The following is a 24,884-nucleotide window of genomic DNA, read 5'->3' on the forward strand; positions in this document are numbered from 1 at the left end:
CTCAAAAATATTTAGGAAATTCTAGAAAAATAATTCAGAACCCCGATATATTTATGTTAATTTCGCTGTACTTAAAAATACTAATATTGAAATTATTTACATGATTTTTCTACAAACAAAAAATTATTTACATTTTTTTTAAAATGGTTCGAAATTTTGAAAATCGCGCCTTATTTTATCCTGCAAACTTGGCCTTCACCCTAGCAATTAATACAAAAATATCCCTAGATGAAGCGTGTAATAGCGTCCGACTCCGTGTTTGACATTTCCCATGCTCTGTGCGTACGAGAGTAATGTGTGTATGAAATGCAACTGCAGCCTGCAGCAGCTTGTGCCTTGTAGGTGTTCACTGTTCAGCCATCGTTGGTGCCTCAGTACACACTGAGCTTATAGCCAATTTACGTCGCGTTTCGAGCATGTCTGCGTCATTCTTATCGTCCGATTATAGTTGAAGGAAAAAAAGAGCAGTCAGCTAACCAAACAGCTCTGCGAAACTGCAACGACTCGAGTGCGCGTGTGTATATGTGTGTATGTGCTCCAGCAAACTCCATTATACAGATGTAACAGCTCCACTTTCAATAATTTTTTTTTTATCAACTTCTTCTCAGCACGTTTGTCGACAACATCCGCTTCGAGTGAAACGACGTCTTTGATGAGAATCGACGAGCGACAGCTGAAAAACAATGAACCAACAGCGATCCTTTGTGGCTGCGTCATTTGCTGCATTTCTTATCTGCCAAGGTACCTGCGAATTTCCTCTACGCTAACTACATTCACGAAATACGCCTCTTTTCTTTGTTCTTTAACTTAAGCTCAAAATCTATATTTAATTACTCATCATTGTTATACTATGAATTATGACTTTTAAAATTATAACCAACATATTGCTTTAGTTGTGTCAGCTGAAGGATATGTCAAACTTACACACGATGGCCCTGTCACACTTGGTGGCACTATCACTTTTAAGGCTGAGTTAGTAAATAGAAGAGGAGAACCTCCATCAGGCTCTTTCAGGTACACTTGGAAAGATGATGCTCTTATTCAACATTTTTATCAGGTATGGATCTGGTTTCAATTAAATTATAATGGTATTTAATACAATCCAGTTGTAATACTTGTACATATATTTATCTGAAATATTTTATTTTCTGATTATAGACTGATAAAACAGAAAATACAACCAGTTATTTTAGTGTAAGTTACCAATCTCCTGAATATCATGTGGGCTCTTATAAAATGGAAGTATATGTATGTAAATTTCAATACTTGGGTTTGTATTGTGAAGAATATACTAGTAGAAGAGTGCAGTTTGATGTGACTCGTAAGTATAAAATAGTTCACTCATTTTCAAATTTCATATGAGTTATACACAACTTTTTGTTTCTTCAGGTTTATTAAACGGCGAAGTTGCAATTGAACAGTATAACAAAACTTTAACTAATGAGTTTGTATCGTCAAGTGAAGAAGCCAAATTAATATTAGATCTACACAAAGGAGATTACGAGTATATCACTAAAGCAGCTACTTCCATCTCTACCTATTGGTTTATAGATTGTCACAGAGTCAATTCATCCAACAACTTTAGATTGGATTATAATTTCACTAAAGCTGATACTTTTCACACTATTCAAGCTCTTGTGGAAGCTTCTTTTGATCCTCCTACTACAACTGCAGCTCCGACAAATATAACAACAACACCAACACCAATGACAGATAATTCAACTAAACCAGTTACTCAACAAACAAATTCCTCTGTAAATGTTACTACCATTCCTTCTACAACAACAACTACACCATTACCATCAACCACAACCATTGCAACTGCTACAATTTCTTCTGGAAACAATACAAATAATACAGTGCCTCTATTGGGAAATCTAACTCACCCTTTTGTATGTGGTTCTAATATTAATCCAGAAGCAAATAAAACTTATGGCTATTTTCAAAAACAAATCAAAACTAGAGGTAGATAAATTTTATTGATAATATTTGCTATATCATGAATACATAAATTTTATTTAACATAAAAAAATGTTTTTAGCTCCAATTTCAAATTTAAAAACAGAAGGTGTGATTTATATCAAGCCATGGGATTTACTTTCCCTTGCTGTTTCTTGCAATGGAAGTGGACCTTTTCAAAAGTGTGTGAAAATAATTGTTGGACAATACAATGTCACAGGAAATGAAACTTGTAAAGACCCAGAAGTTTTGAAGTCATGTGAATTCTCTATATCCCATTATTTTCTTGATGCTCAAGAATATACAGTGCTCATAATAGTATCTAATGAAGTCAGTACAAGAATTCATCCTGTTGCTGTCAACATTTCTCCTGGTAAATCAAATTTATTAAATTTATTTTCAAAATAATTATGAATTGAATTTTAATTTTATTCTCTATTTTCTTCCAGTAAAACCTACTGCACAATTATCAGTAATTGTAGTGCCAGTGTCGTGTTCATTGGTAGCCATTGTTGTTATAGTTTTTGGAATTGCCTACTATGTACAGAGCAAATCCCGCTACACCGTTGAAGTAGCCGATTTTGATTTTGCTCAGAGTACTACAGACATGGAATACAAAACGTTTACCGAACGACTTCGTGATTCTTTCAATAACGCAGTAAGACCAGGAACTAGATTGTTTCGAAGTAGAACTCCAAATTATGGAAGCATGAATACTAAATACTAACTGAAAAATTGACACTCAAATAGGAATGTAATGCACGCGAATATTTATTTTGCTTTTTGTTATTTGTTATTGTGTAGCATGTATGAATATACAATTTTTTAGCTTTATTGCAACAATAATCCCACTTAATAGCCTAAAAGGAAACGGATTTCACAGCTTATTTCCTATATTTTTGCTTGCTTGCTTTTTGTACCCGTTCATGTTACTGTCATTTCTGTAGCTTTTGTAAGTTTTATTATATTTCTGAAGCCTAATAACAATATTTTACTTTTCAGGGCTACACACAACTCAATAATTCTCGAGAGGGCCAATGACACAGTGCACAATTTAAAACAGAAATTTGAAAATGAAGGAGTTAAATGAAAGTAACAAAACTGAGACAATGATGAAATTTCACAATGTTGAAGCTGTTTACTTAGATACATATTTTGAATGTCAAAGCTGCTACAGTATTTCACTATAAGTAAAATAATGTTAACAAAAAAAGAAAAAATATATGCATGAAACAAAGCCCGTGTACATAACAAGAATGAAAAATACTAGAAAGTGAAAAAATATGAATGATGTTACTTGAAAAGGCTGTGAGTGCAATGACTATAAGAGCCAACAAATATTTTGGTTGAGAAAAAGAGTGTATGAATTATACCCAACATGTACGTTATGTCAAATGGTTTAACGACTGCTTGTGTGTTTTACACGATATTTTGAAAAAAAAAAAAATTTACAAAATAATCTTTTATTTTAATTTTTAATACAATTTTAACGATAAGACAAGCCAATTTTACGAAACAAAATTGTTTAATTTAGTCATAATTTTAATGAAATTGTAAATTATAAATTGCGTTAATTACAGTGTTATAAGATTTTTTGTTATTTCATAAATTTAATTTACACATATGATTTGTACATAGATAAAATATATATTTACATAAAATATTTTTCTCGCTACTTGGACGCAGGCTAATTTGCGAATGGCCTTTTATTACATGATTTTGTATATAATTTGTTTAAATAAATTTTCGTAAACGAAAAGTGCAGAGAAACGGCTTATTTCGAGATGAACTTGACAATTGCGCGTCATCAGCATAGTTCATGATTATCCGCATGATTGCTCCGTACTCCTTCTTGCCTTGCCAATGATTCGATTATCGTCGTTGCTTTTGAGCTCTGGAAATGAGAAAAATCGCGTACAAGTTGATGATTTCAAGGAAACGGTAATTGCAGCTAATGACCAAAGTGAAATGGCAATAATATGTAAGCAATGATTTTCGATTAGCTCATCGGCTAATAACAAGGATACAGCTAATAGGCGTGACGAGTGTAGGAAAAAGAGAAACGAGACGGTGTAGAAATGCGCGTACGAGTCCCACAATAGAGAAAACTCGATTGTGTATTTGACGAGCGTACATCGACGTGTGTTTACACAAACGGAAAAATACATAGTCTCCCGCATGTAGGCCTGTAGAATCGAAGCTACCTGCAGTGCATACAGTGCGTCCGATCGAACCCAATCCGTGTCCAATGTTCGCGAGTTCCCACGCTCGCATGTGTCGCGCACACCTGCCCTCATGCGTCCATAGAGCAACAACAACGCAGCAGAGCCGAGAGCACTAGCAACAGCAGCCGAGGTAAGCGTGGAGTGGGGGGCAGGTGTCGAAACTCCTCCAGCGCGAATACAGCGAGGGACTCGCGCGAGTGCCGTACTATAGTATAGCAGAGTCTGTCTCGTTCGCTCTCGTGCTTATTCGCGTGCATCGCAGCAGCAGATCTCGCGTGCGGCGCTGCTGCCGCGAACTCGAGCGTGTGTGTGTTGTTTGAGAGCAGCAGCAGTTCCTCGCCGTCCGAGCGTCGAAGCGCACGTACACGCGCCCGTTCTCAACATCGCGTACCATAACAATACAAGTACGTAAGAGTGTAGAAACTGCGAGCCCGTTTTCTTGGATTACTCATCCTGCGGGTGTGCGTGGTAACGCGTGCCGAAGGTGCCGCATACAGTTGAGTGACAGTGTGTGTGACGTGTGTTTGTGTACATAGATTATTATTAAAAACAACTTAACCTCGTCCAAGCCCGGACGGAGATGTGGGTGCAGCTTTTTTCGAGTTAAAAATTCCATGAGTAAGTGTACGTATAGAAGGAGTGCGAGTGCGCGTGTCAAAAGTGAATCGTGCCAGTTGTTATCGGCCGACCGACAGCAGCAATCGATTCATGTTTACGCATAGAGGAAGTGAGCGCGCGTAATAATACATGCGTGGGTGTAGTGCAGCAGGGCACTCGATAATCGACAAGAGCAGCAGCAGCAGCGAGACTGGGAGCGAAAGAGAGAGAGAGCGGCGGCAGCGGCGGCGGCAGGTCAAACTGGCTGCTGCTCGAGTTGTCCGAGTCTCGAGGAGATTTGCCGCCACCGCAGTTGTCTCCTGCTCTACCTGACTGCCCTGTGTGTCTGTGCGTGTACGCGTACCTGCATATCGGCTCGCGCGGATCGCGCCGACTTATACTTACACAGGAGCCGAGAGCACGAGTGCGATTGACCGATTATACCGCTAGGCTGGCCTGAATCCAGAGCGCCAACGAGCGAGCCAACGCAGAGCCAATAGCTCTCTCTCGCTTTTGCAGACTGCGAGTACTACTACTGCTACTGGCTGCAAGCGAGTTGTTCTCTCTCTCTCTCTCGAGTGCGTTCATCTATCCGAGCGATTCTTTGACCTCGAGAGAGCCTGCGCTGTCACCGTAGCGGGAATCCGAGGAAAATAGCTGCTGCATCTCAACGGTAGGTACGCACTGCACTTGAATTACGATCCGCGCGATATTTGCACATGTGTCGATGAATGAAGAGCATAATGCACGCAGCAGCCGTAGCACTTGCATCGCAAGAGCAGAGAATATACATCCTAGCGCTGCTGCACGCTCGGCTCGGCTCTCTCTCTCTCTCTCTCTCTCTCTCTGTTTTGTTTCGTGGGAAGGGCCTCTCTTGTACATAGAGAGAACGAGTAAGGATATACCTACGTACTAGCTCTGTAGCTTCGAGCATGCTATACACATGCACGAGAGCTGCTTTATATAGGTGCACGTAGGTGCGCATCCGAGCTAGCGTGCAGGTAGACGACGACGACCAAACAAAAACCATAACAATAACAACGACGACGACGACGACAAAAAAGGGGGGTGCCATGTTTACCCGATCCCTCTCACTATTATGCACCTATATAGATATACCGCAGTCCTCGCGCTATACACAAGGTAGTTGCTGCTGCTGCTGCTCCCCCCCAAACATTGTCACGCATAGTCCACATAACGCGTGCATTATTTACGCGCACTCTGCACCGTGGCAGCAGTCAGCAGTTTACCCGTAACTGTATCGTGAGTATACGCGAGCTGCGAATAAAAAGAGAGCAGAGAAAGACCGATGCTGCAGCGCGTTGGACCACTTGTAACTATACCGTTGTCTTATTACGTCCCGATTAACAAAAAAAGAAAAGCCGATCGAATCTGCTGTCATTTTTATGTATAGCCGATGCGACCTCGTCGGCCGTGATTTCTCGAATGCGATCGTTGCTGCCTTTTCGCAACGACTTTTATTACGTGCAGCTTCGATAGGTATACATATACCCTGCCTCGAAGCATAAAGAGTATAACAACATATGCATACACAATATTGGGCTACCTATACTATACGTTCTTACGCTGTCGCGCTGAACGTATACGTCTGTATTTACGCACAAGTAAGAAGTGGCCACGAGTAACCTAATACGTAACTCATAACGCACATTACACGCGCGTAGCTCTGCTCGAAAAAGAAGAAGACCAAGAAGAAGAAGAAACGCAAAAAAAGAAGCTGAAAAAAGAAAGAAGTAGGCCAGGCGCGCGTAATACATATTATATTATATATAGGTACGGTACGGTACTGTATCTCGAGCACGTATATAGCCGTATCAGTTGTTGCGGCTCAGTTTTGTCATCGCCACACCGAAACCCCGAAGAACAATAGGATTCTCTGGGTATTATAAGACAGACATCTAGAAGCTCCTCTCGACGCGGTGTCGAATGTGTCGTCGCCAAAAACCCACCGCCGACTTACATGATAGACAAAAGAAGATGTGGCTGATGCTGCTCCGCTTTGTCCGCGACTCGTGACCGTGGAAAATAATAATCTTTGAAAAACGAGGCTATTTTGGTAGCGCGCGAATCGACGCGCGATCTGCCAGTATATAGTGCAGCGCTCGGTTTCACTCTGCGATTGCGATTGTCTGACAGCCGCGCGCGCAGTGACAACTGACAGCTGCGCTGCACGTGCTATGCAGGAAATACATCTATCCACCTACACACTCTCGCGCATATATTCACTCATCGTAGAAAATCGAGAGCTCGCGCGAGCATAGTTTAATGCTCCGTTTTGTCTCTCGTATACGTATATATGCCTATATGTATCGGGAGGCTTTCTCACGCTCGCTTTCGAAGCTATGACTCTCCTTCTTGAGGAGTCGAGCCGTCCGAGTAGCCGAGCTTCTTTACTTTTGCTCATACATGCGCTAATCAGCATGAAAGGCTCGATTGTTTTCCTGCCTCGACTCATCTCGAGATACATCCATGTACAAACAGCAGCTTCCTTGTACCTACATCTTTATATATATCTTTTACCGAGCGCTATCTCGCAATGTATCCGACTCTTACGAAATTGTAACATCGAGCGAGGCTTACGCAATTACTTCATTTTTTTTCTTTTCTTTTTTTTTTTTTTTTTTTGTCAAGACCGCGAGTCGCTGATGCGGCTTATTTTCGATCTCGGTTCGATGAATTCCATGTAGCATATCTTCGGCTGAGTAATTAGTCGCGCAGAGCTGCCGCGCATGGATACGTATGTTTATTGTGTTTGATACAGGCAGAGAAAACAGCCTATGCCTCTCTCGTAACTCATAGCGGCAGAGAGGACGGACGGCCAATTAGTCGTCGGAGTTTTGATGGAGTCGCTCGAGTACAATGGGTAGCTGCCGCTGCTGCTGCCTATACGTATACATGTGCCTCGCTCGTTATCGACGCGCACGTGCTCTCCGTGACAGCGGCCGCCGACGCATTGGATTGCCGCACACGAGGAGAGCAGTGCACATCGTCGTCGTTAAGAGAATTGCCGTTGCCGTCGTCGACTCGCTTCATTTATCGAGTCTCTCTCTCTCGTCCACATATATATATGTTCATCCATCTATAGCTGCCGAGTAATAGACTAGTCGGCAAGTCGATTGTTCGACGCCATCCGCCAAATAATCGATTTTCAACTTTTACTTTTCCAGTCGAAACTCCAATTCTACATACGTACATAGCGCTCGTATATAGCTATATCTCCATAGTAGCTTGGCCCGATTAGATCGAGTTCGAGGCTTTTTCTTCTGCCTTTTTAATGCGCATTATATTGTATATGGCAGGCGAACGTGAGTTAGATCGTTTACTTTGGCCACGCACGTGCTTACTAATAAACAAAAATATACCAAGATCTATAGGTATATATAGGTACATTATGTTTGGCTCGAGCCGTACTTTGTACATATAGTGAAAGGATGAATCGCTGCCGATGCTGCTGCTGCTACTGCTGTAACGGAGTCTGCAACGAAAATTTTCGAGTTCAAAGTGAAACGCGTTCGTCTGGTTCAATGGGTTACACACATATCCTTCGGAGGCAAATTACAAGAAGGGGCCAAAGGAGAGTAATGAGAGAATCGCGTACGCAACGAGGAGTTCGTATTTACGGTACGTGCGCCGTGTACATATACTACGGTTGCGAGGCCTGCAATAGTAATGCGTACGCATGTACAGCACACATACAACAGGCACGTATAATATGCATCATCGCTTCGTCGTTAATCAACTCGAGCTAGCTGTCCTTGAGCGCATTCCGTCTTATCTCGTACATGCTGCATTATTATTTGCCGCCGTCTTGGCCGCGGAGAAACTATTTGCCTGGTTTTTTCCCTCCGCGCCGCTGCGGATTTCATCTCCGATGCGTTTTCCCGATTCCATTTCCGAGTCGCGTCCAACTTTGCACACGTCGAGTGCTGCGATGCGAGACCTTTTTTTTTTGTTTGTCGAGCTATATACATGTACATTGGAGGTATTGGCTCGCATTGGTACTCGGCGAATCGTAGAAGCAGCAGCAGCAGCGAGCCGACACATAAATCTCACCTCGCAGTCGACGTGTGCTGTGTAGTACAGCAGCGTACGCGTCTTCTCGGTCTAGCTGAGCGCCTCGAGCGACATTAGCGTTCGCCGATCTGAGCATGTGCCGTGTCCGTGCTCGTCTCGCAACATGCATTCGATACTTGCACTCGTGTGTATGGGTGTCGTTACGGGTGACGCCACTGCATACACGACTACTGGCGGCGTCAATGGCAGCAGAGTATAACGAAGTAGCAGCAGCAGAGCCAGGACTATAGTCACAGGAAAGCTTACCTGCGCAAGCGCACGCATCGACCTCTCTTTTAACTCTCACTCTCCTCTCTCCTCCCTCCTCCCTTCTCTCTCTCTCTCTCTCTCTCTGCTGTGTGTCTCTCCGCAGCGAGCGGAAAAGTTCACGAGTGGCCTTTGCCTTTCCATCTTTTTGTTTATGTGTATAAATCTGCCGCTCGTTTTCCACGCTCAATTGCTGCAGTCGTCGAAAATCCGCTCGAGACGTGCCGCTGCGTACACGTCCCATCGGGCTCGATAATCTCGAGTCGCCGCCAACGCCGTGGGCGATTATTCAAGGTCGGCTTGCCTATTTTTAGGCCGTCGATAAGCGTCCCGATCGTTATCCTCGGGCGCGCACCGGGGCCACGGGACGCAAAATTGCTAAACTCCTCTGCTCGTTCGATGCACGAGCGAACAACGCCTAGCCCAGCTGCGAACTCCGTGCAATAGGCTATACGCGCGGTGGTGCACACCCAAGCGATTGTCACTGCTACGTCGGGCTGCTGCTTTTTGCTTTTGTACTAATTGACCTGCATCGGCGTATGCACTATACGTGTTTGTTAAAGGCCTAAGTGTGCCATTGCCGTGCGCCCGATAACTCGCGGGCTACTGGCAAAGAGTCGCCAATTAATACTCAATTGCCGCATGCATTTACTTAATCAACTCGAGCGATCGTATCAACGCGATGTGGACGACGTATCTCTGCTGCGTGACTCTACGTGTCTTATCGATCGGCTCGCGCGCGCTCTAGCTGTTTCCATTCGTCCGCGCGTCCGAACTCGAGACGATTTTTTTCTCACACTCGTTCGTGCATCGTTGCAAACGGTCACGCATGACAGCTATATATGATAGGCGCTACACGTATTACAGGACAAATCTAATGCGTGAGACAAGCAGCGACATCGGAGACGTCGCTCCGTCAAAACATATACACCTACTATGTACGTATGTACTTTAACATGGATGTTGTGTATGACGGAAGCGTCGTGTGTACACGCTAGAGCGCCGATGTCGATCCGGAACGCTACGCACACACACACACACACACACACACATATTCATACTTATTAGATAGGCTGACCTAAGCTAAGCTTAGATCATCTTTTTAATTCCTCGCTTACATATTACTAGCGGCGGGCCGATCGCCTATACGTGCGGACTATATCCGCGCGGATGAAAAGAAGATCAAGAGCGTAACTTATTAGCTCGCGTACATATATAGTTACTCGAGTAATCGTGCAGGCGAGGGAGAATATTCACACGGATGTTGGTAGTGCCTCGACCGTTCACCTGTTGATACATAAATTCTCTGACTCGCGTCGATTCTCAAAGGTATATTTACGAGCCCTCCGCTCGCTAATGTCTTGTTTTCTGACGACTCGATTCATCCCCCGGTGCCTTTTCTTTTCTTATTCTTTCTATTCTCCTCCTCTTTTAGTATTATAGCCTCGATTGACATGTTGCTGTTGTTGTTGTTGCTGCTGCTGGTATTGAGTCGAAATGTCGCGGCGCATCTTTCCGCGTCACCTTCTTATCGCAGCTGTGATCGCGTTTTTGTCCCCTAGTCTTATCGCTCGAGTATGCTTCGAAGATGATTTTGGGCTTTTGTTCTCTCGTAAGCAATACACATGTATGAGCTTTATTTTGACGATATTTTTGTCGATTGAGTAATTATCGCATGACCGACCGTGGCAAAAACAGCACTTACACACACACGCACACGTGCCCACCGAGTAAGTAATTTAGTTGAAAAAAAAAATTCGCCGAGCGTGAATTTTCACGACGTAACAGACGTATATATTATGCGCGCTCGGGAGCTCGTGAATCGTGCCTCGTAAAAAAGCCTCTCGGAGCATGGAGCGTGGCAGACACACACCACACGTATACGATATATACATCGCTCTAGCTCTATAGCTATATGTACGTATACGCTTTCCAATAATAGACCAAGCGAAAATTCATCCAATTCATAAAACCTTAGCTAGGAGGCGCAGCGCAGCCCGATGTTTATATCGCGTGCAAACTGCTCGTATAAGATCGCGCGCAGATTTGATTGTTTTCTTCGAGGGACCATTATAGACTCTTCCTGCATGTTATAGGTATATATCTAGGTACGGATGGATGCAGGCCGCATAAAAGCTCGGGGGCCAGCTGTTATTTTTGGCGACTGCTGGCGCGATCGAGCGCGCGGCTTGTTTCAACGACCGACTTTTTAATAAATATACAAACGATGGAGGCTTTATTAAAGCCGGCCGATGAGCAAATAAACTTTCTACGTTATCGCGCGCGGCGCATATAGCAGCCTTACGTAATCCCGCGTCACGTGCCTGCGACTTTTTGACCACTAAATCAGTGCTACATAACGTACGCAGCCTTAAACATTTTGTACACGGTAAACAACGAGATCCAACATATATTACAAACAGCGCTACCGAATCGCAACCGAGCGTCTCGCGGCCTGAGCTCGTAAAAGCCAATCGTGCGCCATTTCCCTCGAGTCAAGGAGTTCGCAGCTCTGCCTCTCTGGCGGATCAATACAAACCTCTCTCGGCGCGCTGACTCTTTGGACTCTTTGGAGCTTCGAGTAAAGAGGGTGAAAGTCGACGCAGGTGGACCTTCAAAAGTGTCCAAAACTTTACGAGCGATGCATGAGCGCTTTGTGTCGCGCAAATACACCTATATCCTCCGAGACATTGACGTACGCCGAGACGTCTACAAAGTTGCACAGTTTGCGTTAATGCGCGCCGTCTATTCGCGTCAAGTACTATTATTATATACATGAAAATACCTATAGGATGCCTGAAAAATCAATTCGGCGGGTCGCAACGACTCGACCTATAGGCAACGTTTTCAGCGAAGCTTGTTGCTAACCGACCGAAACATACAATAAAACTATGGGTTGCTGTGATGGCTGTTATACTGCTCGTTCGAGAGAAAAAAAATCATAGCTATGCGGCTCTTCAACTTTCCCCTCTACTACTGCTATCATTATTGTTATTATGCAAGAATGAAAACGAAAAAAAAATAACGAATCTCAAGCGGGCTTTGTCAGACATCGCACTCGCGTATTTCACGTGTACGCGTGTAATAATGAATTTTCTGATGTTGCTTATACGTATATAGCTAGTACAGTTTGTTGGCCGCGTATGAGCGCAGCAGAAAATACAGTGTACCATAAGCCGCGAGGCGCGTTGATTTCGACAGGCGATAGTCAGGCTCTGGTTCTTTTCAATAATGACAGAGAGCCAGCCCCTCTCTCCGCATCCTCGCGCGCGTTCGGCGACTATTGTTTTCCGCGATCCAGTGCATTCTGAATTTCTAAAATAAGCCCATGCGCGATATAGGAGGCGTCTGATCGCAACGTGCGTAATGTGTAGGTGCTGCTGCTGAGCCTTACACATGAATTCTCCATTGTACGCACCCGTTCTCAGTGTATACCCGCATGTACTTTGCATGCACTGTAACGTGCGGGATCGCATTTAGATTCAATTTGACGGTCATCGGCCTCTCTTTGCTCTCTTCTCTCTGTACGCATATACGCCGTGAATATATGTACACAAGTACTCCTCTTATGCCTTTCCTTCCTCTCCAGACTCTATATATGTTGCCGCGCCGCCACCGAGTCGTATAATATGGCGACGCACATCGATCTTGTCGCCAAAGAAAGCGTGAATAAAAATAACTTTTGCTACGTTTTTCTCGCGCTTCGATGTGCTTTTCGAGTAAATATGGATTTAATAACGCCCGAGTTCGAAGGTGACTGACTCGAATGATTAACGCACAGGTGCTAATACACTGATGGCTTTCTCTGCTGTACCTGTTGCGATCGTTTACACGCGAATTCGAATTTTTTCCTGTCCTTTTCAAAAGACACACCACTGCCTTTAGAAAATAGAGAGACTGAAACAGGATGGAGATTTAAAACTAGTTTTTTCTTCTCTCGACCATATAATCAAATGAGAAAAAAAGTCGGCTTAAGAAATAAAACTCGGGGAATATTATACGTTCGAGACTCGGAATGAGCAAAATGAGCGAAAGAAAAAAGAATACTTCTGGCTCATCTCGCTCGCGTCGGGTGGTCCCGCCGTGGCGAGGATCGCAAAAGGACCAAGCGAATGTATATATAAGAATCGTAAAAACCACAAGCGACGACACGATGCTCGTGAGCGCGCGCGCGGCAGTCGCATCTACTTACCTATAAGCGTTGCTCGCCACAGACGTTTTATAAGTTAAGTTTATATAGTACGTCGAATGGCTCGGTAAGGTGAAAGTCGAGTCGCAGTCATTAATTGAATTTTCCTCCGGGCCGCGACTCTTCTTGTCTCGAGCGTCGAGATATATATAGCTATATAGCAGAGAGACATTAGTGGCTGATCGAAACTCGAACATGAATTTTTCAGCGATCCTCCCTGTCGTGTAATCCAATAGGGGCCATTACGAAAGTTCGCGCGACATTAGCTCGTGCTTCCAAGCTCTCGGAGTCACGAATACATACACGAGCACAAACGAGAGAATGAATTATGAGCGCTAATGGCAGTGGAATATGCTCGTTGGAATTAGGGCGTTGTCGATGGGTCCCGAGCTCTCTGGGCTGCGCTACCTACATAATGTATACCGTGTGTACGTACTCGAATTTGTTGTTTTGTTCGTTGCGTGTACGATTTCTGCTCTTGATTAGATGATACCCGAGATTAGACCAAATCAAAGTTGTCAAGTCATTGGTTTCGACATTTTGAGTACCGACACAAGTCAGGTATATGAACGATTCTCTCCTAAATCGAATGACCCAAGGATATTTTTCTGTTGACATAAGCTTGTTGTTTTGAATTTCACCCATGTTCCTGAATTTTATTAGAAATTTTTTTTTTTTTTTGGTCATCAAAGAAAGTTCTGTGAAATTTTTGATCTATATAAATCAAACTTGATTAGGTTTTGACTTTTACGTTTCCTTTCTATGGCAACAAGCTCGTAGAATGCTCAAACCCTTATAGCAAATTTTCCTTCTAAAATTTTGGACCATATCCAAAAAAAAGCTATCTAGCAGTCTTTTTTCTAAAATCACTCAGCGCTGAGCTAGAAATTTTTCAATATTAGTAAAGAGCATAAATTTCGGAAAAAGGCCAACTTCGAGCTTCCGAAAAAGGGCGATGGAAGATCCCGAAAATTGTATTTCGCAAAGGATCGGCCATATATATCGTTTACGGCGAGCTGCTATGTACGTATGATGATTGCGTCGCGTGTACCGTTACCGCGGGGAGCCAGGATTACCAGGCCGCGCCGCGCCACAACGAGCGAATGCGCACGCGGGCTCGCGATACACACGTATATCCGATCTCGTATAAACCGCGTCCTAATTAATCCTTTTTTCTTCTTTCTTCCTCTCTGCGTCCTCGTCTGCGCGCGAGCCGCGAGCAACAACAATAACTGCTGCTGCTGCTGATGGGGCTGAGCAAAGCTGCAACGGTAAGGCCCGATGATCGTGACCTCGCTGGCGCGAGCACAGATTCGACTCGATCCGTTATAATTATTCATTGTACGCGTGTGCGATTGCAAGACAAAAAAAGTAGTCTATCTGATAAGAAGCCACGCGGACCGTCCCCTCCCGAATCAATTACCGATTTCCTTCTTCCTCTGTGAAAATGCAGCATGCAGCATTATTCGCGGCGCGGCTCGTAATATATGTATATAATATATATAGGTATATATACGTAAGTCGAAGAGGAGAGGGTAAAACGAGAAAAAAGAGGAGCATTATACACTTTCCAATTAGCATATGCGATGAGAATATGAGATCCGCTGATGCACTCGTTTCTTCGACAGAGTTGCTGCGGCGCGCGCGTTATATATCCACTATATACGCACGAGCGTCGTTATATGCACGTGTATGTGGCGCGCACACACACACACACACACACACGTGTATTCGGTAAATGTGCATCGCAAGTATATGCTGGATGTGCGCGCGGTGCTATGCATATATGTAGAGGAGCGAGTACGTGACGCGACGTTCACTTTGCTGCAAGTGAAATTTTCAATAAATTTATATGTCTCAGCTTCACCGCCGTGTCGTATATATACATGCATACTGCAGGCGGAATTTTCGGTCGAACGTTGTATGTATACGAGCACGCCGAGATAAAACTGCTCTGCGACGATATTTTTTTCTCCCCTCGTCGATCGATGACTTGGCTCGGACAACCGAATTTCAGCGTCGAAATGAGAATCTCTCGCGAGGCACTTTATTTTCGCTCGATCGCATCTCGACGAGAAGAGCATTCTGATTCGCACTTGGTGCGCCGAAGGAAATCTCGCTGTTTTTTTGTGCACTTCGGTATATATATAAGGCAGCGGAGAGCCTTGAGCGGAGACCTTTCCCATGACTGAAAGTAGTAATAGCGCGCGTACACGCTCTTTCCCACACATACATTAACTGCCACTGCTGCTACTGCACTGGCGTGTACTTGAGCTAGGCTAAGCCGCGGTGCAGGTAAAAAATTCGACTCGAAGCTCGAGATTCCATTGTTTGTCGGGCTGCGGATTATGCGATAAACGCGCATACCGCCAGCACAGGTGCTTGCTTTTCCTCTTCCGCGCGCGCTTTCCTGACGCGTTTCGTTCTCGATTGAAAAACGCACGTGTGCGCTCGCTGCAGTCAGCTCAGAAATTATTTTGGCAAACGATTATTTTTTTACTCTGTCAAGTTCGAGTCGGTTGTTAAATCGCATCAGTCGCATTGTTTAAGTTTGGATGCATGTACTTTATTGGACGAGACGAGTTGACGAACTGAAATTTGTCAGTTATGTCAATGCGGCAAAAGGGCTAGGATATATTGCGCGCGTCCAAACATGTTTCCCGCAAGTGCCGTTAAAGCAGCTGGCGGAACGACGTATATAGCGACGTTACCTCCGCTTACGACTATTACCGCGAGTAATTATTACCTCCGTATACACACGGATGCTGTGGAGCATTATTGCGGCAGTCGCCGGAGCTTTCGGTCCCGTTTTCTGTGTGTTATACGTCGAAAGGAAAAAGTAGCAGTGCGGAGCAAAAAATCTCGCAGCTCCGTCACGCTCGTAATCGAGATACGTAAACATCTCGGAGCGTCGTGCGCAAGAGAAAAATTCGTACTCTTGTAAAAGTGAGAGTTTAGCGAGAGAGAGAGAGAGAGAAAAACTGCAGCAACGGAGACAAGATCCGTTTTTCGTCGTCGTCGTCGATGTCTTTTCGTCTCTCGGATGCTGCTCTCGAATAGCTCGAATCGCAGACAGCGTGCCGGTGAAATTCTCTTTGCCGCACACGTACTTCCTTTTTGCATTTTGCGCCGTGTGTGTGTGTGTGTGTGCGCGCGCCGTGCTGTACTGTGCGTGCCGCATAGATACGCGTGACGCGCACTATACACCGCGAGAGAGAGAGAGAGAGAGAGGCACACTCGGCGGCGTCGGCGGTCGCCGGCAAAGCCATCATCGTCGACCAAGAGCGGTGCGGTGTATCACCGGATATTACTTCTCTTGACCACGCGCACGCATATGCATATACATACGGTCGAGCATGTACTATACGGGAGGCGTACACACAGACAGATCGTTATTACTCGAGTAGCTACTGTGTGCCGCGCACTATGCAGCCGGTAATAGCCGCATCCGTTCCGTTCGTGCAAGCACACGGCCGCCGCAAATACCCTGCAGCGGCCAAGCAGGAAAAATCCGCTCTCCTATATGTAGGCTATACGTGTGCCTCGTGAATACGTGCGCATGTGTACGTGTGTGTCGCACACGTCGCCGCTCGTTTGTCCGATGCCTGCACTGCGTAGACGATCCAGTGGGCCGAAAATCCCCTCGGATCGCTGCAGCAGCTCGCAAGCTCGAATTTTCGAGCTCGAACTTTTATCCGCGGCTAAATCCAGTCCAAGCGGGCCTAATGACCGAGGGGATGCCCTATCGAGCTTTTCTAAAATTGAAACTCCGACAATCCGTGGCTGCTTTATACGTTGAGTTCGTTTGGATGCTCTTGGCGCTGACGTCTCGCTCGCTCTTCGCAGCGACTCGACTTTGGACGATCGCAATTCGCAACGAGCCTCCGTGTACTCGACCGATGTAGATATATAACACGCTCACTTGCGAGCAAGTGAAAAATGGCAAAGAGAGAGTCGCGTCCGATCGTTAGGGACCCCTCGTTTAGCTCCATTGCTACTCGTTATACAAATGACGATGCTAACGCGTTACTTATATAATCTAAAGTCTCGGATATTCGTCGAGTAACGATGATTCCTGAGCTATAAATTTCTGCCAGTTGTCGTTTCTTCTTCTTTTTCTTTCTTTTTTTTTTTTCGAGTCGCGTAGGTGAGCCGCTCGACGACAATAGCAGCTGCCTCGTTAACGAATCACGACGCTCGACGCGAGGGAATGACGATTCGAAAAAAAACGCCACTAAACGACGCCGAGGCCAATTTTTGCGCTGTTTCACGCTATTGGCCATGATAATGAACGACTAATATGATGCAAAGTCCATAGCTGGAATTCAGGTCGTCATAGTCCAGGCTAGGTCGTTGCCGCTCTGCACGCGTTAATTCTTTTCAGGCGTACTTGAAGCAGCTATATGCTGCGTTGAGAGGCGAATTAATTATCGCTTTTACTATGATTATATACGATACATACCATAGGCATACTGTATGGGCTCGAGCACTCGCATTGCGAGCAGATGTTTCGATCATTGCGATTTGTACGTTCAAAGCAAAAAGGCGGAGAGAGAGAGAGAGAGAGAAAACAATGCGGGATTGTTTCTTCGTTTCCGTCCATGCGCTCTCGCGTCGTTTGTATGTACAAACGCGATCTGCAAAAAGTGCACGATCAGCCTGTACGTGTGGTAGGATCAAAATTTGTGTGTGCGTTCCACACGGACATTTTTGACATCTGCGACTCTTACTCACTTGAAATATATGTATACGTATAAATGTACATCCGCGACCTCGAGCAATTCGCTGTATTACGAGTTTGGAGCTGCTACGCGATATTTCAACAAAAGCCGTATAATACGACGAGCAAACGCTACGAGCAATAAGATCGAACGTGTATAAACTTTATGTAATTTTGACGAGTGAGCGCCGAGCAGTACACGTCGACGTATAACATAACAGCAGTTCTTGCACTACCTATACAGAGAGGAAAGGAGAGAAAGAGAGAGAGAGAAAGTTTCGCAAGAGACGCCGCGCGATATATACTCGAGCTATTATAAAATGCATCGTATTATAAACACGTACTGCAATGATTTATATTACGTACGAAGAAAAAAGTCAGCTCGCTCGCGAACGCGAGGTTCGCGCTCTTTCAATTGAATTTTTTTTCATTCTCTTGGCCAGAGCTTATTCTTCTTTTTTTTTTCAATCATCGTAAATACACTGGTATTGTCAATGTCCACAGGTTGGATATATTTGCTGAAACAATAAATAACGAATACCTGTGCGCTCGAGCGTGTATATTATATATAGACAGCCGCGTATATGTGCGCAGAGAATACGTACTGTATAATACACACATACAAGCTGAGCGCATACGGCATCGAGAGAGCTCGCGTGCTCGCTCATGCCGACTCCACATAGGTACCATATACTCTGCCGAGAGCTGCGGATCGATCGATCGCTATAAGGCGCTGAGTAATAACTCATATGGGTTCGTAGACGAGAGACCCGAGATACGTACACATGTGCTGCTGCGCGTGCGATCGCATAAAGGCTCCAATTAGACGTCGACCTTTTTCTCGCTTTCTGCGACTCAAGACTCGCTGCGTGTATTGTAACTCGTATAGGGGAGAGCGGGGCAAGTGTAACTTGCGGGGTAATACGACTTCTTGTTTTTTTCAATGATAATGATTTTTTAAATAAATTTTTTCCCCACATATTGTTGAAATATACTTGTAACTATCGATTGCATGCAAAAACGACGCGAAAAAACGTTTATTTTATTAATTTTAGCTCGAAACAAAAATACGCTAAAATTATTACAAAAATTTCTTATTTCACACTTCTGTATCTTTTTTGATAATGATTTTTATGCTACCGCTTTTTTTTCATAAGAACAGTCATGTCTTCCCGATGAAAAGGCTTTTTTCAAAATTTCATTAAACGCAATATTTTATGAAATATTTAATTTTTAAAAACATGTCTTAATGGGGCAAGAGTAGCGCCTGAAGCGGGGCATTAGTGTCGCGGTACGCCAGGCATTGCGACGATTCGTGACGGCGGTCTGCTGACTTTTCGTTCAAACTTAACCTCATTTTACCGTGTTGTTGTTTTGCTCGTCGCCGATCGCAATTATTAACTCAATACAAAAACGATTAATTTCACAATGATAGTATGAAATTCAATGCCTTTTTCGAATCCGGGTTCAGATTTAGGATTAAAAACGTAGTAAAAAAGCTATGAATATCTAAACAAAACAAGCAGTAAAAATTTCTGCAAAACTTAAACTGAAAATGATTTTCAAAGTTTTACGATGAAAAATTCCATAAATATGATCAAAGTTTGTCATAGTGTAATTGTATCTCAGAAATTTTCACAGACTTTCAAATTAGCTTTTTCTAGCAAAACGGCATTCCCGAAGTTAATTGTTTATACAAAAAAATCCAATTATTTTTTATCGCAAAAACGATTGATTTGAGTAATAAATAGAACGAATAAGTTGTATAATTAATTAAAAAACATCCGTAAATTTTTTCAATAATTTTGGAGAAGATTGTTTATTTCCCGAAATTACGGAAAATCTAATTTTCAGAAAATTTCGAGGATTATCCTCTAAACTCGATTTTTTTCGAATAAAAAATTTTTTGAATATTTTAGAGATTTTGTGTTGTAAAAATTTGAATCATAGCTAAAAAGTTACACTTACATGTTTATGTATTCAACTTTTTTCATAATTTTTCAGTTCATAAACAAATTACGTCTATTAACAATGTGCGCGCAGACAGTATCAAGCATGAGCAACCTACTTCTCTAGTGCGCTCTTCTTGCCCCGCACCCCAGTTACTCTTACCCACGCTGGGGCAAGAAGCACTGATTTCAACGCTTCCTTTATTTTGGTTGTCATTTAATTAATATGCAAAAATTATGACTTTTGACTATTGCATTGTATTCATTGACTTCTCATCTTGATATTGGTCTGTTTAAATTTTCATTTATTCTTATTACAAACTTTATATTGAGCATTTTAGTTAGGTGCGTCTACGTGCCCCGCTTTCCCCTACTATACGTAACTTATATAGGCTCCGCAATGGCAGAGAGTTTGACGCACAACTTCGCGGACAAATATAATACATTTCGAGTTTCGACTCGATCGTCGCCGCCATCGACCAAGTATTTTACGTCCATTCTTCTTTTATGCGAGCCCGACTCTGTTTCACCGACGAGTCCTGCAAGTACACCTGCGAACTGCACTTGCGCAATGCATTTATCTCGAGTCTCGAGCTCTGTACTTGTGCGCGCGAGCCAGCCACAATAGCACTTGCATTGGCGCGCATTAGGCTGCTGCGGGCATGTATGCCGCGTACCAGCTCGCTCGAATTTCCATTGTCTTCTTGATTTTTACTCGAGAGACTCGAGCGATCGAGCAGATCTCTGCTCAGTTCTCTCTCTCTAGAAGCGCTCGATAAAACATCGACGCAAAGGCCCATCAGCGCTTTGACAGCTGAGAAAATTCTGCACAACGAACCGTATACGTGCATGACTGCTCCGAGAGAGGAGCGAGCGACACAAAAGCTGCTGCCTCTACTGCATACCTATGTTGTGCTTTGAAAGTTTAAATGATGTAACCGGCCGCCGCTTTGTACCACTTGCTATCTAGCTCTCCCTTCGAGTCTGGGCTGGCTGGCTGGCGGCGCAGCACTTGTCAAAATGCGTATACATGTCGCACTGGCCAGTGCACAAACTGGGTCACGAATTTTCGGGTCAACGACGTTTCTGCTACTTTATTCGGTGGCACGAGCGCGCCAACTATAATGAAACAATAATAATCGGACACGATCGAGCCAAATTTTTCGCACTCTATACGTTTTTGTTGCCGAACGAGAGAGAGCTCGACTTTTTTATACGATCGAACTACGACGTCGACGACGTCGCTGTGTCGCCCGATTCGTGCAAGAATGAACTATTTTTTTATCGTTACGTTTAATCGAGTGAACTCGCTATGTAAATAATCGATGTAGGCCACCTTACGCAAAGCAAACAGTATAATGTCAAAATGGTTTACATTTGCATGTTAATTGGAGATCAATTTTTTCATGCTGCTTGAAATTTAACTGGCGCAACTGCTGTTTCGGAGGAAAGACAGCCGTAGGCTCTATGTTGAAAAGCTTGCACGGATCGATACTTCTTATCGGCTGGATTGCGCAAAACTCGCAGGCTCTATATACGTTGGAACGGTCGGGCTGCGAAGGCCCTACATTCGCCGCGCTGCACATAAATTGCGCTTCACGTGCCATCAACGTCGACGATCGTCGCGCGCTTACGTGCAGCTATCGTGTGCCGTCTTGCGATAGCGCACGAAACATATACCCAGCTGCAAAATTAATTAAACGCTCAAGTTTCAAAGGGAAGATTTTCGCTGCGGACGACGCGAAGCCGAGACGAGAGAGAGAGAGAGAGAAAATGAGCCTTTGGATACGCGGGATTTTCTCTGCTCGGGCTTCGCTCGCGGAGCTGCTCGGACTGACCACACACGATCCATCAATTTATGTGTGCAGCGCGCGGAGCTTGTGTGCAGCTTGCGCACGAGAGAGAGATGTATATTATATGTAGGTATATGCGCGCGTGCACGCCCATTACCGCCGCTGTACATACTATACGCGAGCACAAATGTAGGCTGAAAAATATCTCGCGTAAACTCTTTGCTCTTTGCTTCGTGCTGCTGCTGCTGCAGCGAATTTCACCTGTTTCATCTTGCACGAAGTATACTTATAAACATTTATCTCGTTAATTGCGCGCGAGAAAGTCGCGCGCGGGTCTCTTTTGTTTTGACCTTCTGGCGGACTGTGAGAACGGCTGCGAACGGCCAAATTTTCGGCTCCCTCTGATCTGCCGAGCTCCGCAACGCTCGAGAGTCGTCGGCGCACGTTATATATACACGTTCGTCGTGCAATAAGCCATGATGTAGCGCAGAGGCCGAGCGAGCTCGGCTTTTTTCGACCTTTCGCTGGAAATATATAACGTTATTTGACGAGCGCCGCAGAGAGTCACACGCAATAATTGCGAGTACACCGAGCGCAGCAACGACTCTGGACTGCATACGGGCTACGTTCGGGCTATATATAAATATATATATAATGTAAAAGAGAGATTAATGCGAGCAACGTGACCAGATGTTTACTTTCTTTTTTTGCTTCTTATTATATGCGCATATGCATGCCTGACGTTTGCCGAGAGTGAGTTTGCTGACACGGTGTCGCGCTGCTGCAGTGCATACAGCGCACATGTGTGCAGTCCAAGATACGCAAATGTGTATTAGTGCGGGCGTACGTGTATGTGCGCGCGCGCGTGCGGGTAAGTGAGATACGAATACGCGCCGAGGCAGATTTTTTGCGCGCAAAGCGAACCGAGGCTCTATTTTTAAAGAGATTGATGAGTAGTTTTACGATTCGAGCGAGTCGAGAGAAGTTTGGCAACAAAAAGACCAAGATTTTCCCCGAGAATTATAAGAGTCTAATTTTACGCGACTCGCGTCAATTATTTCTTTCGAGTCTTTTTTCGATTCCGAGCCGGTTTTGGGCCGATTAGCAGCGTCGTCTGGAGAACATTGGCTGCGCATCTCTCTCTCTCTCTCCTTCTCTATCTTTTCGTCTGTTTATTTATAGAAGATAAGAGAGTCGGCCCTATAAGTCGTGTGTCGTATTAAATGCTTGCGACTCGTACGTAAAGGGGCGCGCACACAGACACGTGCATACAATAATGGATCGCTCTCGCGCTGCATCGGGCTTGCTTATGACTTTTCGCGATAACAATCTCAGTTTGACGAGGCGCATTATTAGGAAAGAAAGTACAAAGCGAGCTCGAGAGACAGGCTTAAAGAGTCGATTAAGGCTGTTGAACATTTTCAGGTCAAGTCATAGACAAGCAGCAGCAGCAGCGACGACAGCATCTATTTGGTACCGCTGCTCGTGCGCGCGCTTGCGACTCTTGACGCGGCAAGCCTCGTCGTCGTCGTATATACATATACGTCGACGTTGCAGTGCTGCTGCATATTATACTTTGTGCTCCGTCGAGTGACTCTTCTTTTTACTTTCTGAAAATTCAACTTACGTGTGACACATCGTGTATTGTCTTGTTTATGCGCGCGGAGCTCTACCTACGTCAGGTATACAGCCGCGGCGTGTTTTTTTTTCTCTCTCTCTCCCTCTCGACGATACTCTCGAGAATAAGAAAAAAAACAACAACATTTAATTAAGCGGGAATAATATTTTTGAGAAGTCGCGTCGCATGCAAATGCGTCGACTCGCGCGAGACGGGATTGATCGTCGTCGCACGAGGAAGAAAAAGTTGTTGGCCTTTACTCTCATATAGATATAATAAAGCACAGCGCATAAATGTGCAGGCGGAATAATAGCTGGATTCTGCTGCTGTCTCGGAGCTCGAAGCGGCAAAAAGTTTCGAGACGTTTTTTAATTCGTAGGCCAGGGCCCTCCGCGCCGAGAGCAGCTCCCTCGCTCGCTTTCAACTTCTCTTTTTTTCCCTCCTTTTGCCCGCACTCTATTTCAGTTGGAGATACACGCTTGTCTCGCGCATGTATACTGCATGTGTGTGCACGCAGTAAATGTGCCCCGCGAGGTTTCTTTCGAGTACGTTGCCCTTTGCTCGCGCTTTTCAGCGGCCAAACTAACGATTTTTCCTTGACTTAGAGACGACGACGAAGAACACGACGACGAGGGCAAGGGTCGTTGTCCCGCTCTCCACGATCCACTCTCTCTCTCTCTCTCACTTCACTGCTGGCAAACATGTTTATACATATTGAAAGGTTTCCCTGCATCGCTCGAGATTACGCCTTTCCGCGCACTTGCCTTGCGGTATACATAATGCACCCCCCAGAGCCGCCGAATGCACACATCTTCATTGTTCGCGGCAACTGCCTAATGCTCGGTAATATACGTGTGCGCTGAAATGCGACACACGCGAATCACAGACTCGAGCGAGCATCAGGAAAATTGCCCACGGTAAATGCGGGGCCGGAGATATGCCCACGCGGTATACGCTCCAATTTGCCGTGCTACGGAAAAAATGGATTTACGCGTAAACGGCAGAAATATTATATTATGTAGGAGCTCTTTGTTGGTCCTCTATAGAATTCGCAACAACGATGAACGAACGCCTCGGTCGGCTTTGCCCGCCAAAAATACTCCCCTACTCCAACGAGAACGTGTCGTCGTATCGTCTCCCCCTGCTGTTTTTTCTTCTTCTGCGTCTCCTTCGTTTTCTTCTACCACGCTGACAAAAAAAAGGAAAGATCGCGAGTATATAGCGAGCGAGCAGCTAAATCTCTTTCTTCGTCTCTTCTCTTCTTTCTCGAGGATGAAGCAAGAGAGAAAGAGAGAAAGAAACACAATAGCTCCCACATCAGGGCTTTATACGTACGGACGAAGCCGAGCATCGACGGCGGTGGCGGTTGCCTTAACACAGCCACAACGTTAATATTAGGATGTGCACAGCGGCAGCCGCAAGAGGCGAGGAGCGAAAAAAATGAGGCATCAGAGAGAAAGAGAAAAAGAAAGAGAGAGAGAAAGAGAGAACGA

The 24,884-nt window shown here is 44.6% G+C and overlaps 2 protein-coding genes across 6 annotated transcripts in view; both read left to right on the plus strand.

The window, feature by feature from the left end:
• The first annotated feature begins 228 nt into the window (after nucleotides 1-228).
• LOC106656757 lies at nucleotides 229-3,718 on the plus strand. 3 transcript variants are annotated; one of them, XM_014377893.2, is made up of 8 exons: nucleotides 229-528; nucleotides 609-741; nucleotides 894-1,057; nucleotides 1,159-1,321; nucleotides 1,390-1,965; nucleotides 2,042-2,332; nucleotides 2,409-2,617; nucleotides 2,962-3,718. In XM_014377893.2, the coding sequence occupies exons 2-8, from the start codon at nucleotides 684-686 to the stop codon at nucleotides 2,998-3,000; spliced, it is 1,500 nt and encodes a 499-aa protein (XP_014233379.1). In that variant the 5' UTR covers nucleotides 229-528; nucleotides 609-683; the 3' UTR covers nucleotides 3,001-3,718. The 3 variants fall into 3 exon arrangements, with proteins under 3 accessions (XP_014233379.1, XP_014233380.1, XP_023316906.1); XM_014377894.2 differs by having other exon boundaries at nucleotides 229-524; XM_023461138.1 differs by having other exon boundaries at nucleotides 229-741.
• Nucleotides 3,719-4,538: 820 nt separating this feature from the next.
• LOC106656772 (ADP-ribosylation factor-like protein 4C) overlaps nucleotides 4,539-24,884 on the plus strand; it is a 30,250-nt gene continuing 9,904 nt past the window's right edge. The window contains exon 1 of one of the 3 annotated variants that reach the window (XM_014377921.2): nucleotides 4,539-5,458. The gene's annotated coding sequence lies outside the window, so the exon portion shown is untranslated. The remainder of the gene's footprint in view (nucleotides 5,459-24,884) is intronic. The other 2 variants (XM_014377920.2, XM_014377922.2) reach the window with 2 other exon arrangements.

This window comes from Trichogramma pretiosum, unplaced genomic scaffold, assembly GCF_000599845.2.
Source record: "Trichogramma pretiosum strain Unisexual culture from Peru unplaced genomic scaffold, Tpre_2.0 scaffold123, whole genome shotgun sequence".
NCBI classification, from domain to species: Eukaryota; Metazoa; Arthropoda; class Insecta; order Hymenoptera; family Trichogrammatidae; genus Trichogramma; species Trichogramma pretiosum.

Coding starts and splice junctions, on each gene's coding strand:
- LOC106656757 (XM_023461138.1), top strand. CDS start 684: ATGAACCAACAGCGATCCTTTGTGGCTGCGTCATTTGCTGCATTTCTT. Junction 1,322..1,389: donor AGTGCAGTTTGATGTGACTC/GTAAGTATAAAA, acceptor TTGTTTCTTCAG/GTTTATTAAACGGCGAAGTT. Junction 2,333..2,408: donor TGCTGTCAACATTTCTCCTG/GTAAATCAAATT, acceptor ATTTTCTTCCAG/TAAAACCTACTGCACAATTA.